General features: G+C 46.6%; 1 protein-coding gene across 1 annotated transcript; it reads left to right on the plus strand.

The window, feature by feature from the left end:
* The first annotated feature begins 2,069 nt into the window (after positions 1 to 2,069).
* Positions 2,070 to 17,642, plus strand: snrpf (small nuclear ribonucleoprotein polypeptide F). Its single transcript, XM_072562391.1, has 4 exons — positions 2,070 to 2,239; positions 3,580 to 3,705; positions 6,516 to 6,580; positions 17,348 to 17,642. Exons 1-4 carry the CDS (start codon positions 2,237 to 2,239, stop codon positions 17,412 to 17,414), a joined length of 261 nt encoding a protein of 86 aa, XP_072418492.1. The 5' UTR covers positions 2,070 to 2,236; the 3' UTR covers positions 17,415 to 17,642.
* The last annotated feature ends 613 nt before the right edge of the window (positions 17,643 to 18,255 follow it).

Raw genomic sequence — 18,255 nt, forward strand, 5'->3', positions numbered from 1 at the left:
AGGTAAAAACAATAACTGCAGATGCTGGAAACCAAATTCTGGATTAGTGGTGCTGGAAGAGCACAGCAGTTCAGGCAGCATCCAACGAGCAGCGAAATCGACGTTTCGGGCAAAAGCCCTTCATCAGGAAGAAAGGCAGTGAGCCTGAAGCGTAGAGAGACAAGCTAGAGGAGGGTGGGGGTGGGGAGAAAGTAGCATAGAGTACAATGGGTGAGTGGGGGAGGAGATGAGGGTGATAGCTCAGGGAGGGGAGGGTGGAGTGGAAAGGTGGAAAAGGAGATAGGCAGGTCGGACAAGTCCGGACAAGTCAAGGGGACAGTGCTGAACTGGAAGTTTGAAACTAGGATGAGGTGGGGAAAGGGAAGTGAGGAAGCTGTTGAAGTCCACATTGATGCCCTGGGGTTGAACTGTTCCGAGGCGGAAGATGAGGCGTTCTTCCTCCAGGCATCTGGTGGTGAGGGAGCGGCGGTGAAGGAGGCCCAGGACCTCCATATCCTCGGCAGAGTGGGAGGGGAGTTGAAACGTTGGGCCACGGGGCGGTTTGGTTGAATGGTGCGGGTGTCTCAGAGATATTCCCTAAAGCGCTCTGCTCGGAGGCGCCCAGTCTCCCCAATGTAGAGGAGACGACATCGGGATCAACGGATACAATAAATGATATTAGTGGATGTGCAGGTAAAACTTTGATGGATGTGGAAGGCTCCTTTAGGGCCTTGGATAGAGGTGAGGGAGGAGGTGTGGGCACAGGTTTTACAGTTCCTGCGGTGGCAGGGGAAAGTGCCAGAATGGGAGGGTGGGTCGTAGAGGGATGTAGACCTGACCAGGTAGTCACGGAGGGAACGGTCTTTGCGGAAGGCGGAAAGGGGTGGGGAGGGAAATATATCCCTGGTGGTGGGGTCTTTTTGGAGGTTGCGGAAATGTTGGCGATGATTTGGTTGATGCGAATGTTGGTAGGGTGGAAGGTGAGCACCAGGGGCGTTCTGTCCTTGTTACGGTTGGAGGGGTGGGGTCTGAGGGCGGAGGTGCGGGATGTGGACGAGATGCGTTGGAGGGCATCTTTAACCACGTGGGAAGGGAAATTGCGGTCTCTAAAGAAGGAGGCCATCTGGTGTGTTCTAATGGTGGAACTGGTCCTCCTGGGAGCAGATACGGTGGTGGCAGAGAAATTGGGAATACAGGATGGCATTTTTGCAAGAGGTAGGGTGGGAAGAGGTGTAATCCAGGTAGCTGTGGGAGTCGGTGGGTTTGTAAAAATTGTCAGTGTCAAGTCGGTCGTCACTAATGGAGATGGAGAGGTCAGGAAGGGGAGGGAGGTGTCAGAGATCGTCCAGGTAAATTTAAGGTCAGGGTGGAATGTGTTGGTGAAGTTGATGAATTGTTGGCTATGTAGAACAGTTGATCTTCCGTAATTACACCAGCACCACTCCCCACCTCTTCCTCCGCTACATTGATGACTGCATTGGCGCCACCTCGTGCTCCCGCGAGGAGGTTGAGCAATTCATCAACCTCACCATCAATGTGGACTTCAACAGCTTCCTCATTTCCCCTTCCCCCACCTCATCCTAGTTTCAAACTTCCAGCTCAGTAACTGTCTCCTTGACTTGTCCGACCTGCCTATCTTTTCCACCTATCCACTCCACCCTCTCCTCCTTGACCTATCACCTTTATCTCCTCCCCCACTCACCATTGTACTCTATGCTACTCTCTCCCCACCCCCACCCTCCTCTAGCTTATCTCTCCACGCTTCAGGCTCTCTGCCTTTATTCCTGATGAAGGGCTTTTGCCCGAAACGTCGATTTCGCTGCTCGTTGGATGCTGCCTGAACTGCTGTGCTCTTCCAGCACCACTAATCCAGAATATTGTAGGATGAGACCTATTGCTGCAGCTTATTGTTATTAATAATGTCAGATGTCTCTCTGGTACCTGCACTGAATGATGCACAGTCATTATTTCACAGGACTCAGGTGGAGAACTTTGTCCACTGACTTTCGGTGAGGTACTGCAGCCGCGGAGCTGTCGGTCTCCATGGTAACCGCTGCCCAACATGGCGCCGGGGGTGAGAGGTGAGGGTTCCCGGCAGCCCCTGCTCCCGGCCCTTGGCGCTCCCGCGCGTGTGTCTGTGTCGGAGAGAGAGTCCGTCCCGGAGCAACCGCCATTCTGTGTGTGAGCCGCACCGTCAGCCCGCTCCGCGCTCTCGGACCGACAGAGACAGACAGAGACAGCACCGAGCAGTAGCGGCATGGTGAGAGCATCCGGTACACAGCCCGTGGCCTCTACGGCGGCTCGGAGTGCCAGCGGCCTGGTCCATCAGGCTGCACCGGGTCTAGAGTTAACCTCCTGGCCGGCATATCGCTGAACCCCCTCCAGGCGGTTACCGATCTCTACCCGCCTCCCCATCCTGCGCTAATCTGTTTCTCTTCTCACTTTCCGGGAAGTCGGGATGGGAGGTGGGGGAATGATTGTGCCCCGACACTTCCCCTTCCCCCCCCCTCCCCCTCCCCCCCCCCCCTCCCCCTCTCCCCCCCCCCCCCCCCCTCCCCTCCCCCTCTCCCCCCCCCCCCCCTCCCCTCCCCCTCTCCCCCCCCTCCCCCTCCCCCTCTCCCCCTCTCCCCCCCCCCTCCCCCTCTCCCCCTCTCCCCCCCCTCCCCCTCTCCCCCCCCCCCTCCCCCTCTCCCCCCCCCCTCCCCCTCTCCCCCCCCCTCCCCCTCTCCCCCCCCCTCCCCCTCTCCCCCCCCCCTCCCCCTCTCCCCCCCCCTCCCCCTCTCCTCCCCCTCTCCCCCTCCCCCCCCTCCCCCCCTCCCCCCCCTCCCCCCCTCCCCCCCTCTCCCCCCCTCTCCCCCCCTCTCCCCTCCCCCCCCTCCCCCCCCTCCCCCCCCCTCCCCCCCCTCCCCCCCCTCCCCCCCTCCCCCCCCTCCCCCCCTCCCCCCCCTCCCCCCTCCCCCCCCTCCCCCCTCCCCCCCCTCCCCCCCTCTCCCCCCCTCTCCCCCCCTCTCCCCCCCTCTCCCCCTCTCCCCCTCCCCCCCTCTCCCCCTCCTCCCCTGTCCCCTCGCCCCCCCAGTCCCCTCCCTCGCTCCCCTCGCCCCTGAGTCCCCTCGCCCTCCCCCGTCTCCCCGCCCCCCCCCACGTCTCCCGCCCCCCCCCCCACGTCTCCCCGCCCCCCCCCCCCACGTCTCCCCGCCCCCCCCCCACGTCTCCCCAGCCCCCCCCCCCCCCACGTCTCCCTGCCCCCCACGTCTCCCCGCCCCCCCCCCCCCCACGTCTCCCCCAGTTCCCCAACCATCACATTAACCCCTCCAGTTCCCCGGCCCTACACACACGCTCCAGTCCCTGACCCTTGGTGCCCCCCCCAGACCTTACCCTCTACCCCAACCCTGCCACCCCTCCAGTCCCCTGACCCTTGCCCCCTCCCCAAACCTCAGCCTTGTGGGGCTGGATTGTTTTCATGCTGAGGTGGGGTGGTTTTGCACACATAGACACACACACCTCTGTCTCCTGGTCTCTCTCATAGAGTGTTCCTTGGGTCATACACGGAGGGTCGTTCTCCTTTGTGATGGCTGATTTTTTTTCCCTTTTGCCTTCAAGAGTTTACCATTGAATCCGAAACCTTTCCTCAATGGGTTGACTGGCAAACCGGTGATGGTGAAGTTAAAGTGGGGAATGGAATACAAAGGTTACTTAGTGTCAGTTGATGGGTATATGAACATGCAGGTAAGGACTAAGGTGACACTTTTGCTTGTTCTCTAAGCATATTACTGGTTAGATATGAATATGACTATTGTCTTAGCCTTAGGTACTCACTTTTGATCTGTTAATCACAGGGTACCGAAATCACAGATCATTTGTAATCCTCTCTCAGGTCTGATTGCAAAATCTATTCCGCAAAAAATAAGATCTGGATTTTATAGTCTAGCTAACTTGAGTGTTCAAAATGTGTGAATTCCTGAAAGAAATTAATGAAACAAATAGAATCTTGGGCTTTATAAGTTGAGGTGTAAACATTTACAGTAAAGTAACTAGAATGAACTATTATAAAACTGAACAACTGTAGGACATCACACGCTAGGAAGGATTTGACAGTATTGGAGGAGGGTAGACAAGATTTACAGTGTGTTTGTTTGAAATTGTAATTATATTCCTGAAAAGTAAGGGGGAACGTAATGGTGGAAAGGAGGAAGTGGAGGGCTAGCTCATGGGAGGGAGACAGATGGGTGCCAGGGTGCTGGTGGTGAAGGAGGAGTGCCTTGTGGGAGGATCACAGTAACAGGGTCATAGGAAGGGGTGAGGTGGAGGGAGAGGCCAGACACCTGAGGAACGGAGGCAGCGATGGGTGGTTATAGGTGGAGATTCTGGATTAGTGGTGCTGGAAGAGCACAGCAGTTCAGGCAGCATCCGAGGAGCAGTAAAATCGATGTTTTGGGCAAAAGCCCTTCATCAGTAATAAAAGTAGAGAGCCGGAAGCGTGGAGCGATAAGCTAGAGGAGGGTGGGGAGAAAGTAGCATAGAGTACAATGGGTGAGTGGGGGAGGGGATGAAGGTGATAGGTCAAGAGGAGGGTGGAGTGGATAGTTGGAAAAGATGATAGGCAGGTAGGACAAGTCATGGGGGTGGAGTGGATAGTTGGAAAAGATGATAGGCAGGTAGGACAAGTCATGGGGACAGTGCTGAGCTGGAAGTTGGAACTAGGGTGAGCTGGGGGAAGGGGGAAATGAGGAAACTGTTGATGCCCTGGGGTTGAAGTGTTCCAAGGTGGAAGATGAGGCGTTCTTCCTCCAGGGGTCTGGTGGTGAGGGAGCGGCGGTGAAGGAGGCCCAGGACCTCCATGTCCTCGGCAGAGTGGGAGGGGGAGTTAAAATGTTGGGCCACAGGGCGGTTTGGTTGATTGGTGCAGGATGTCCCGGAGATGTTCCCTAAAGCACTCTGCTAGGGGGCGTCCAGTCTCCCCAATGTAGAGGAGACCACATCGAGAGCAACGGATACGCTAAATGATATTAGTGAACGTGCAGATAAAACTTTGGTGGATGTGGAAGGGTCTTTTAGGGCCTTGGATGGAGGTGAGGGAGGAGGTGTGGGCACAGGTTTTGCAGTTCCTTGGTGGCAGAGAAGGTGCCAGGATGGGAGGGTGGGTCGTAGGGGGGGCGTGGACCTGACCAGGTAGTCACGGAGGGGACGGTCTTTGCGGAAAGGGGTGGGGAGGGAAATATGTCCCTGGTGGTGGGGTCATTTTGGAGGTGGCGGAATTGTCGGTGGATGATTTGGTTTATGCGAAAGTTGTAGGGTGGAAGGTGAGCACCAGGGGTGGTCTGTCCTTGTTACGGTTGGAGGGGTGGGATGTGGACGAGATGCGTGGAGGGTATCTTTAACCACATGGGAAGGAAAATTGCGATCTCTAAAGAAGGAGGCTATCTGGTGTGTTCTGTGGTGGAACTGGTCCTCCTGGGAGCAGATACGGCGAAGGAATTAGGAATACGGGATGGCATTTTTGCAAGGGGTAAGGTGGGGAAGAGGTGTAATCCAGGTAGCTGTGGGAGTCGGTGGGTTTGTAAAAAATGTCAGTGTCAAGTTGGTCGTCATTAATGGAGATGGAGAGGTCCAGAAGGGGAGGGAGTGTCAAGAGATGGTCCAGGTAAATTTAAGGTCAGTGTGGAATGTGTTGGTGAAGTTGATGAATTGCTTAACCACCTCGCGGGAGGTGGAGAGTTGAGTGAGGATGGACGAGTGGGAGGTTCAAGGCATAATGGGATGAGCTGGACATTTTGGGCAGGCTAATGTTAAGCTGACAACAATGATGTACAGTGACCTGAAAAGGAAAATGGCAAGCACAGAGCCCTTGGAGAGAAATAATATTGTACAGGATGGCAAAGCAAGGGCATGCATCATGAGAATGGTTTCACAGGATGGGGAATCCTGTTTATAGGACTAGACGGTGGAGAATCCTTCCTCTTAGGAGAAGATTGAAAGGTTTCTTGGACATGAACCAAAGGGCACCTGATTTAAGATGATGTATTGGTGACATGAGAAAAAAGTATTAACGCAATGAGTAGTTAGGATCTGGAACGTACTGCCTGAAAGTTCTCAAAGAGAACTGGATGACCGTTTGAAGTTGTAAGATATTTTCCTGTGGCATGGGAAGGAGTGGGACTGTTTTGAATTGCCGTCTCTGTTGTCTAACCATTTCAAAATTCTAAGTATTCGCCTTTCAACTAAAATGATGTTGAATGCCGATAATTTTCCATGTAATATTTCTCCACTTGTGTTTCATTTATCTGGAAGTCATGAACTATGGTCTTGTTGGACTTGCAATGATAAAAGCTAGTGCTCAATAAAACTCTGATTTGTTGTACTGTGAATTAGAATCTAATTTTCCCAACACAGCTCTGAAGCAGACATTGACTGATTTATTCCTTTGGTGTCTGATTCAAAGCAGTATTGGATCCTATGTTAAAAGACATTAGTATTGTAGACTAGAATGAAGAAGAGTAAATGAGTGAAACCATTTAATTGTTTTGCTTTTATTCCAGCTTGCAAACACAGAAGAATATATTGATGGTGCGTTAGCGGGTCATCTTGGAGAAGTCCTAATCAGGTGAGATTTCTTCAAAGAAGAAGAAGGTTTGCATTTATATAGCACCTCTCGTGACCTCTGAGTTCTCAGTCCTTTTAGCGACAATTATGTTCATTTTTTGGATGTGGTTGTTGCATAGAAAACACAATTGTTTGTGGAAGCTTCCTGTATGGATATCAACAATGTGATGGCACAAGTCACTCAGAAAGGGTATGCCTGCAGATACTTGAATAAAACGCTTTACCAAATATGTTGGAACCTTTGCAATTTCCTGTATGTGGCTCCGATTTGAATCCAGTGATGAACAGAATGATGAGGCCAAGTGGAAAGAAATTCTGGCGAGACTATGCCTTATTTTTTAAAATCATATGAACGTATGAATTAGAAGTAGACAGTGTGAGAGGTGAAAGATATAAAAGGGACCTTTGGGGCAACGTTTTCACGCAGAGGGTTGTGCGTGGATAGAATGAGCTGCCAGAGGAAGTGGTGGAGGCTAGTACAATTGCAGCATTTAAAAGGCTGAATGGGTATATGAATAAAAGGGTTTAGAGGGATATAGGCCAAGTGCTGGCAAGTGGGACTAGATTAGGTTAGGATATCTGATCCGTATTGACGAGTTGGTCTGAAGGGTCTATTTGCCTGCTGTACGTTTCAACGACACTAAACCATTCAGCTTCTCAACCTGCTGGGCAATTCAATAAGATTGTGGCTGTTCTGTTTGTATTTTGAATTCCGCATTCACCTATCCCAGATAACCTTTGCTTACTCTGCCAAATCAGAATCTACCTCGACTCAGTCTTTTCTCCCCTGATCCAGTCCCTAACCACTTACATCCATGATTCCTCTGACACTTTATACCAGTTTCGTAATTTCAAATTTGCAGGCTTCAGCTACCTCCTCTTTGACATTCGTGTACAATCCCTTTACACAACCATCACCCACCCGGATGATCTCCGATCTCTCCTTCTCTTTGGGGGCAAAGGCCTGGACCATCACCAACCACCACCACTACCCTCCACTTGGCCGAGCTTGTCCTCGCCTTCAACAACGTCTCTCTTAACTCCTGTCAATTTCTTCCAGTCAGAGGAGTGGCCATGGGTCCCGGTTATGCCTGTCTCTTCATGGAATATGTGGAACATTCCTTGCTCCAGTCTTATTCTGGCCTGTACCCACAACTCTCTCTCTGATCCATTGATTATATCATCGATGCTGCTTCCCCTTCTCATCTGGAATTGGAAAAATCTATCAATTTTGCTTCAAGCTTCCACCCCACCCTCACTTTCGCCTGGTCTGTTTATGACTCCTCCCTTTCCTTCCTCGACATCTGTTTCCATTCCTGGGAATAGACAGGCCACGAAGGACTTTTGCCCGAAACGTTGATTTTCCTGCTCCTTGAATGCTGCTTGACCTCCTGTGCTTTTACAGCACCACTCTAATCTTGACTCTAAACTCCAGCATCTGCAGTACCCACTTCTGTCCACTATAAACCCACTAACTCTCACAACTACCTGGATTATATATATTTACGCCTTGTTTCCTGTAAAGATTCCATTTCATTCTCCCAGTTACTCAGTCTCAGTCGCATATTTCTGAAGAAGGGCTTATGCCAGAAACATCGATTCTCCTGCTTCTTGGATGCTGCCTGACCTGCTGCGCTTTTCCAGCAACACATTTTTCAGCTCTGATCTCCAGCATCTGCAGTCCTCACTTTCTCACTTTTTCCCTATCACTGCTACTATCCCACTAGCATCCATATCCAGAAGATCATTTGCCTCTGTTTATGCCACCTCCAGCGAGAGGCCACCACCAGACACACATTCCCCTCCCCTCCCTTATCCACCTTCCGTAGGGACCTTTCCCTCTGTTCCATTCTTCCTTCACTCCCAAGTATCCAAGGGCTCAAACTTACTTTTCAGGTGAAGCAGCACTTTACCTGCACTTCGTACAATCTAGTCTACTGCGGTCGCTGCTTAAAATGTGGTCTCTTACACATTGGGGAAACAAAGCATAGGCTGGGAGACTGCTTCGCAGAACATCACTCATTCTGCTGACAAAAAAGACCCTGAGCTATCTTTTGCCTGCTACTTTAGCACCACCCTGTTCCATAGAGCCATAGAGATGTACAGCATGGAAACAGACCCTTCAGTCCAACCCGTCCATGTCGCCTGGTCAGCCTCTCTGTTTCAGGCCTGTTGCAGTGCTCCAGCGAAGCTCAGCGCAAGCTAGAACAGCAACATCTCACTTTCTGCTTGGGAAACCTCTGGACTCAATATCAAGTTCAATAATTTTAGGTCCTGGACCCCGCCATGCGCTTTGTTATCACATAGTCTGTCATTAAACACTACCTATTGTTAGCCACTAATAGTCCCATTAACAACTATTCACTTTCTCAGCCAGATCATTATCGACTCCTTTGACTGCCCATCTGTCCTCTTCTCAATTTGGGCTCTATCCCTATCTATTGTTTACTCCTTAAACCCACTCAACCACCACCACCCTATCTTCTGCATACAAACCAAAAGTTTCTTACCTACCATCAGTTTTAAGGAAGGGTTACTGGACCGAAATGTGAAATTTGATTTCTCTTTACAGATGCTGCCAGACCTGCTGAGCTTTTCCAGCAACTTCTATTTTTGTTTCTGACTTAAAGCATCCACAGTTTTTTCGGATTTTAAGAATCTATCCACCTCAGTGTTGAAAATATTTACTGAACCTGCCTCCATCAAATTACTGAAGTGTTATGGTGCAAAAAGAGGTCATTTGGCCCATTGTGTCTACATTGGTTCACATGTTGATCATTATGACTTCATGCCCTTCTCCTGATAGCTTTGCACATTGTTTCTATCAAATAATCATCTGATGCCCTCGAGTGCCTCAGTTGAACCCACCTCCATCATACTTCCAGACGGAAGTTTTGTGGAAGGTTTTTCTCACATCGCATATGCTTCTTTTGCAAATTATTTTAAAGCTTTGTTCTCTTGATCTTGATCCTTTTGCAAGAGGCCTTCTAATTCCAAAGTCATAGAACATTGAGAGAGAAAGATTCTCCTCATTGGGGCATTGGATAATTTTTCAGATAATAATGGTGTGCAGGGGTCTGGGGAAAAGGCAAGAGGTTGGTGCTAGATAGTAGAGTCCGTGCAGACATGGTAGGCTGAATGGCCTCCTTCTGAACTGTAATAATTCTGTGACTGTCCCACAAGTCAATCCTAATTTTAGATTAATGCTCCCTAGTGCTGAACTTGTTCACAAAAAGAAATATCCTTTCCATGTCCACCTTGTCAAGAACATTCAGAATCTTAACTGATTGTTTCAAATTTCTAGACTCCAGTGGAAACAAGCACAGCCTGTCCAATTCATTATCAATATAGTAAACCTCTTGAGCCACCTCTCATGCATTAGCCTTCCTTAACTAAGGAGACCAAAACTGCATCTCTAAATCACTGCATTTGAGATGTGGTTTCAACAATGCCCTGTATAATTGAAGCATACATGCTTTTGTGTTTAATTCCACTTGTAATAAAGGATAACATTCCTTTAACCTGCTTGATTATGTATGGTACCTGGATAGTGACTTTTCATAACTCGTGCATTGGAGCACCTAAATCCCTCTGCATTTCAGAAGGTTGCGGTTGATTTCCATCAAAATATCACTCTGCTTTTTAATTCTTTTACTTTGCCACAAATGCCAGCTGCAAGAGTTTCTCCATTTAATGTATCTACATCTGTCTGCAATCTTCATAGTCTTTGTAATACACTTTCTTACTGTCTTGGTGTGGTCTGTGAATTTAGCTCCTCTCACTTCATTTAAGTCATTGTTGCAAAAGACTTAAGTGCCTGCATGGACCCCTGTGAGAGTCCATTCTTAGCATCCAGCCAGTGAAACAAAAACCTATGGTGTACACTATCTGTTTTCTGCCAAACAGCCAACCTTTATATGCAAGCTGATGTGTTTAAAAAATAAACTTGAGCTTTTTCGTTCAGCAATAAATTTGACTTGATACTTTACCCAGTGTCTGCTGGAAATCCAAGTACAGTATGTCAGCAGTCTTCCTTTTATCTACAGCACGGGTTGTCCCTTGCAAAACAAATCTCGCAATCTATTAATAATCATAGAATCCCCTTTTGGCCCATCAAGTCCACACTGACCCTCCAAAGAGCATCTCACCCACCAAACCCAGCCCCCACCCTATCCACATTACCTCATAATTCCCATAGCTAATCCACCTAGCCTACACATCCCTGGACACTACAGGTCAATTTTATATGGTCAATCTAGCTAACCTGCACATCTTTGGATTTTGGGAGGAAGCTGGAGTACCAAGTGGAAACCAATGCGGACACTGGGAGAACATGCAATTCTCCCTGAATTTTTTTTGTATCCTCTACCTACTAGAGAAGGTGCAAAGCGTGACCTACTCTTGGGAAATAAGGCAGGGCAGGTGACTGAGGTGTCAATGGGGGAGTGCTTTGGGCAACCATAATTCTATTAGTTTTAAAATAGTGATGGAAAAGGAAAGACCAGATTTAAAAAGTGAAGTTCTACATTGGAGAAAGGCCAATTTTGATGGTATTAGGCAAGAACTTTCAAAAGCTGATTGGGGGCAGATGTTCACAGGTAAAGGGACAGCTGGGAAATGGGAAGCCTTCAGAAATGTTATAACGAGAGTCCAGAGACAATATGTTCCTGTTAGGGTGAAAGGAAAGGCTGGTCGGTGTAGGGAATACTGGGTGACTAAAGAAATTGAGGGTTTGGTTAAGAGAAAGAAGGAAGCATATGTCAGATAGAGGATAGATCGAGTGAATCCTTAGAAGAGTATAAAAGAAGTAGGAGTATACTTAAGAGGGAAATCAGGAGGGCAAAACGCAGACATGAGATAGCTTTGGCAAATAGAGTTAAGGAGAATCAAAGGGTTTTTACAAATAAGTTAAGGACAAAAGGGTAACTAGGGAGAGAATAGGACCCCTCAAAGATCAGCAAGCGGAGCCACAGGAGATGGGGGAGATACTAAATGAATATTTTGCATCAGTATTTACTGTGGAAAAGGACTTGGAAGATATAGAATGTAGGAAAACAAATGGTGACATCTTGAAAAATGTCCAGATTACAGAGGAGGAAGTGCTGGATGTCTTGAAACAGTTAAAGGTGAATAAATCCCCAGGACCTGATCAGGTGTACTGTAAAACTCTGTGGGAAGCTAGAGAAGTGATTGCTGGGACCCTTGCTGAGATATTTGTATCATCGATAGTCACAGGTGAGGTGCCGGAAGACTGGAGGTTGGCTAACGTGGTGCCACTCTTTAAGAAGGGTGGTAAGGACAAGCCAGGGAACTAGATCAGTGAGCCTGACATCGGTGGTGGGCAAATTGTTGAGGGGAATCCTGAGGCACAGGATGTACATGTATTTGGAAAGGCAAGGACTGATTAGGGATAGTCAACATGGCTTTGTGCGTGGGAAATCATGTCTCACAAACTTGATTTGAGTTTTTCTGAAAAAGTAACAAAGGAGGTTGATGAGGGTAGAGCAGTGGATGTGATCTACATGGACTTCAGTAAGGCTTTCGATAAGGTTCCCCATGGGAGACTGGTTAGCAAGGTTAGATCTCATGGAATACAAAGAGAACCAGCCATTTGGATGCAGAACTGGCTCAAAGGTAGAAGACGGAGGGTGGTGGTGGAGGGTTGTTTTTCAGATTTGAGGCCTGTGACCAGTGGAGTGCCACAAGGATATGTGCTGGGTCCACTACTTTTCATCATTTATATAAATGATTTGGATGCAAGCATAAGAGGTACAGTTAGTAAGTTTGAAACTGACACCAAAATTGGAGGTGTAGTGAACAGCAAAGAAGGCTACCTCAGATTACAACGGGATCTTGATCAGATGGGCCCATGGGCTGAGAAGTGGCAGATGGAGTTTAATTTAGATAAATGTGAGGTGTTGCATTTTGGGAAAGCAAATCTTAGCAGGACTTATACACTTAATGGTAAGGTCCTGGGGAATGTTGCTGAACAAAGAGACGTTGGAGTGCAGGTTTGTAGCTCCTGGGAAATGGAGTCACAGGTAGATAGCATAGTGAAGAAGGCTTTGGTATGCTTTCCTTTATTGGTTAGGATACTGAGTACAGGAGTTGGGAGGTCATGTTGCGGCTGTGCAGGACATTGGTTAGGCCACTGTTGGAATATTGCTTGTACTTCTGGCCTCCTTCCTATCGGAAAGATGTTGTAAAACTTGAAAGGGTTCAGAAAGGATTGACAAGGATGTTGCCAGGATTGGAGGATTTGAGCTATAGGGAGAGGTTGAATTGTGGATAGTGACGAAGGATGTTGTAGGTTACAGAGAGACATAGATAAGCTGCAGAGCTGGGCTGAGAGGTGGCAAATGGAGTTTAATGCGGACAAGTGTGAGGTGATTCACTTTGGTCGGAGTAACTGGAATGCAAAGTACTGGGCTAATGGTAAGATTCTTGGTAGTGTAGTTGAGCAGAGAGATCTCGGTGTCCAGGTACACAGATCCTTGAATGTTGCCACCCAGGTTGACAGGGTTGTTCAGAAGGCATACAGCGTTTTAGCTTTTATTAATAGAGGGATAGAGTTCCAGAACCATGAGGTTATGCTACAGTTGTACAAAACTGTGGTGCGGCCACACTTGGAGTATTGTGTACAGTTCTGGTCACTGCATTAGAAGAAGGATGTGGAAGCTCTGGAAAGGGTGCAGAGGAGATTTACTAGGATGTTCCCTGGCATGGAGGGAAGGTCTTACGAGGAAAGGCTGAGTGACTTGAGGCTGTTTTCGGTAGAAGAAGGTTGAGAGGTGACTTAATAGAGACAAGCAAGATGATCAGAGGGTTAGATAGGGTGGACAGGGAGAGCCTTTTTCCAAGTATGGTGACAGTCAGCACGTGGGGGCATAGCTTTAAATTGAGGGGTGATAGATATAGGATAGATGTCAGAGGTAGTTTCTTTACTCAGAGAGTAGTAAGGGCGTGGAATGCCCTGCCTGCAATGGTAGTAGATTCGCCAACTTTAAGTACATTTTTGTCATCTTTGGACAAGCATATGGACATACATGGAATAGTGTAGGTTAGATGAGCTTCAGGTTGTATGACAGGTCGACGCAACATCGAGGGCTGAAGGGCCTGTACTGCACTGTTATGTTCTATGACCAGGCTGTGGCTGTTTTCCCTGGAGGGTCGGAGGCTGAGGGGTGACCTTACAGAGGTTTGCAAAATCATGAGGGGCCTGGATAGGATAAATAGACAAAGTCTTTTCCCTGGGGTGGGGGAGTCCAGAACTAGAGGGCATTGGTTTAGGGTGAGAGGGGAAAGATATAAAAGAGACCTATGGGGCAACCTTTTCACGCAGAGGGTGGTACGTGTATGGAATGAGCTGCCAGAGGAAGTGGTGCAACATTTGAAAGACATCTGGATGGGTATATGAGTAGGAAGAGTTTGGAGGGATGTGGGCCGGGTGCTGACAGGTGGGACTAGATTGGGTTGGGATATCCGTTCGGCATGGACAAGTTGGACTGAAGGGTCTGTTTCTGTGCTGTGCATCTCTATGACTCTATAGTGAAGAATTGCGTATTATGTTTGATTAACTTGCCATTCTCACTCTTTAGAGGACTAACATTCACTCCTATGTTTTATGGTCTCATAAGCATATTCCAGACGGAGAGAAATTTTTGATCAATAAGAGATCTAAAGTCATAGAAAAAAAGGCAGGAAAGTAGCATTGAGGATTTTCAGATCAGCCATCAATGTGATCAGCCTCTCATTGAATGGTGGAGCAGACTCAGTAGGCCAAATGACATATTTCTCTTCTGTCACATGGTCTACTTCCTCATAGAACCATTACAAATTGCCGTAAAAGCCCTCTGGTTCACTGTCCCTATGGTGATGGAAATCTGATGTCCTTACCTGGTCTGGCCATTTTTTAGGATATGGTGTTCAATTCTGGTCGCTCCGCTATGGGAAAGATGGTGTTAAAAATAGGAGGGTGCAGAAAGATTTGCGAGGATGTTGCCAGGATTGGAGAGTTTGAGTTAAAGGGGGAGGTTGAATAGACTGGGCATTTTTCCCTGGAGTGTCAGAGGCATTATAGAGATTTATAAAATCATGAGGGGCATGGATAAGGTGAATATCCAAGCTCTTTTATTTTTGTTTGTTTTTACAAGGTAGGGGAGTCCAAAACTATAGGATGGATGTTTAAGGCCAGATGTGAAAGATTTAGAAAGGACCGTATGGGCAACTTTTTCATGCAGAGCATGGTACATGTATGGAACGAGCTGCCAGAGGAAGTGGCAGTAGCGGATAAAATTATAACATTGTAAAGGCATCTGGGTGGAAGGGTTTCGAGGGATAAGGGCTAAATGCTGGTAAGTAGGACTAGACCAAATTGACATGTCTGGTCAGCACAGATAAGTTGGACCGAAGGGTCTGTTTCTGTGTTTGCACGATTAAGTGATGGTGGGTTTACACTCTGTTAATTAAATTAAAAAAGGAGTTTACATGCTGTTAATTAAACCAAAATTTAGAATTAGGAAACAGGCATTAGTTACAGTGACCATAAAACAACAGATTCTTACAACTCACCTATTTCGCATGAGTTTTGTTTCGAAGGGAATCGACTTGTACTTGCCCATTCTGTTGTGCAGGGTGGCTGACTCTGGATTGTCTTTTGAAGTGGCCGAGCAAGGCGCTCTTCTGTATTCCAATCGTGGCTCACCACCATATTTTGAGAACAATTCGAAATGCTGACCTTAATCAGTGATGCTTTTACACGCCAGGAATGATTTTTAAAAAAAATACAAAATGTGCAGAGGGCAGAGAGGCAAATAACATTTAAAAAGAATTAATTCGCTGAATTAATGTGACTGGCTAAACCAGCATTTATTCCCTGTCCCTAGTTGCCCTGGAAAGGTTGGTGGTTGAAATTATAATGATAAATAAGATTGGTGAGCTGTATATCACCTTTCCACATGGGGTTATGACTGACAGTAACATACCTGGATCAAACAAGGGAAGGGTGAAATGTTTAATATCGCTGGTGCAATGGTACGCAGGAATGGTAGGAAAGCAGAAACAATGACTGTGGCAGTAATGATCAGAGATAATTTGCCAGAGTTGGATCAAAGGCAGAATCTCTTGGCAAGATTTGAGGAACGGTAAGGAGACAATTCCACTACTAGGTATATACTAAATGATGGGAAGGACATAAAAGCGCAGATTTTCAAGCAAGTTACAGAAAGGGATAATAAACGTATAACTGGAGACTTCAGTTACCTTGGATTGGGCAAAGAATAGTGAATGGCAAAGAGGAGAGAAATTCCTGAAATGTGTGCAAGGGAACTTTGTTGATCATTGTTGATCATTGATCATTTCCTTCCGTGTTAGATTAGAAACAATGTTTAACTGACTTCTGGGAATGACGTGGAACAGACTTTAGTGAAAGAGCATTTTGGAAAGAACTGGCACTATTTGACTTACACAAATTAAGAACAAGGACATAGTAATTGAAGATGAAGACACTCAACTGGCATGTGCAAATTTCAGAATTGAAAAAGGACCTGGCAGATGTGAATTAGAATCAAAACCGGAAATGGGCAGTGGGAGGCTATTGAAGAGATTGAGTATAGATTAAACATGTTTCTATGTGTTCAAACTTAGAGCTCTTTAATTCAATGAAACCACAAAAAGAGGCTTCTGATGAATTGTAATATAACAGTCATGTTCCAGGGTCTAAAGGAAACAAGGATGAAAATAACAAGTAGACAGTCTTCCAATCCTCTCTAGATGTTGAATTATAAAATTGACAGATTACAAATGTTACACACAAACTTGTTCAAAAGAGGGATAACTAAAGGGATCCTCATTCCAATCCATTTTTAATCCCAAGTGCATGGTCCCTTTAAAGTTTTAGCAGGCAAGGTAATTTAGTAGAGCTTATTTGTGCCTGGTCTCTGTGGGGTTTCAGATCCCCATGCAGCCTCCCGGTTTAGAGGGAATGTTCCTCTTAATTACAGGCCAATCAGAATTGTGTTCAGTGCTGAGGAAACCAATGAGTAACAATCCATTGTCTCTTGAAGAATGCATATTTGAACCTTAACTCACTTGCTGATCTGGTTGTCCAAGTGTGCTAATGAAACATTTGTCTTTCAAAAGTCATGGGTAAAGCTTCATATCATACCAGATGCATTTTGGATGATTTCACATATTTGTAGGTTTAGTGTAATTTCTTTACTAAAAGTAGTTGACTGGATATAATGAAATAAAACTCTTTGGGTGACTTGCATTACACCAGAGTCCATATTTAGTGTAATGGTAGTAACTTAATCATACGAATAGGAGTAGACCTTCCAGCCCCACAAGCCTGATCCACCATTCAGTGAGATCATAGCTGATCTGTGGCCTAACATCACAAACCTGTCTTCAGCTCGTATCCCTCAACACTTTAACTTTAAAAATTATGTATCTTAGATTTAAAATTAACAACTGATCCAGCATCCAATGCTGTTTATGGAAGAGTTCCAAACTTCTACCTTCCTTTATGTGTAGAAATGCTACCTAACGTCTTTCCAGAACACACTGATCCTAATTCTCAGGTTATGCCCCCTTGTTCTAGAATCTCTAATCGCATACACTGCAAAACAAACCTGTTTGGATATTGATTCCTGAAGAAGGGCTTATGCCCGAAACGTCGATTCTCCTGCTCCTTTGATGCTGCCTGACCTGCTGCGCTTTTCCAGCAAAACATTTTTCAGCTATTGATGACTTGTGTTCTGTTCAACAGGTGTAACAACGTTCTATACATTAGAGGCGTTGAGGAGGAGGAAGAAGATGGAGAAATGAGAGAGTAACTTCCCTTTTTGATTTGAAGAATAACCATGTGTACAATTTTTTTGTACTTTTTTTTTATATATCCAATAAGCAAGATGCTGTTTTTGGGGCTGCACTGACGAGATCAGACAGTTCTACTGTGCTTCAAAATGTACAAGACAAAATAATTTAATTGTAGACACAACTCTTCTAGTTTGATATGGCACTGTGAATTCAGATGTACCAGTAAAAACCCTTTTACACCTTGAGAGCTGTCATGCGTAATAATTTTATAGATTTTGTATATTGGAGGGTGAGCAAGTTATTTCCCAAGAATGGCCGGTGCCTTTGATTGAAGGAGATGCAGCACTTCTTAATGTTTGGTATCTTCATTCTCTAAGCAGGTCTACACAGCAACCAGATGTCCTTGTATAAATACAAGTCCGTGTTTCACTGTATTGCAGAACCAATCCTGATGTTTGTTTTGGTGAATGTAATTTTTCCTGAAGGCAGCGTGATATTGCACTGATGTTTGGTAAGAACTGAATTCGCACCTGCAGATAGGCCTTTGAACTCCTCAGGTCTGCCTCACCATTCACTAAGACAGTGGTTGTTCAGTGATCCAACCCACTATATCCATTTACTACTAACTCCAGTTGTGTCATGTCCTTAAATTCCTTTAATTAACTGAAATCTGTTGATCTGCCATTTAAAATTAACAGTTGACCTAACTTCAGTTGCTGTTTGTGGGAATTCTAAACTTGCATCACCTTTTGGAATGTTTTTGTAACTTCACTGTGTGAACAGGTCAGTATGGAATCTGAGAGAGGCAGTTTTGTGCAGCTTTCTCTGCAGGCCATTGCATTATGAAGTGGAAATGTG

This window comes from Chiloscyllium punctatum, chromosome 44, assembly GCF_047496795.1.
Source record: "Chiloscyllium punctatum isolate Juve2018m chromosome 44, sChiPun1.3, whole genome shotgun sequence".
Lineage (NCBI taxonomy): Eukaryota > Metazoa > Chordata > Chondrichthyes > Orectolobiformes > Hemiscylliidae > Chiloscyllium > Chiloscyllium punctatum.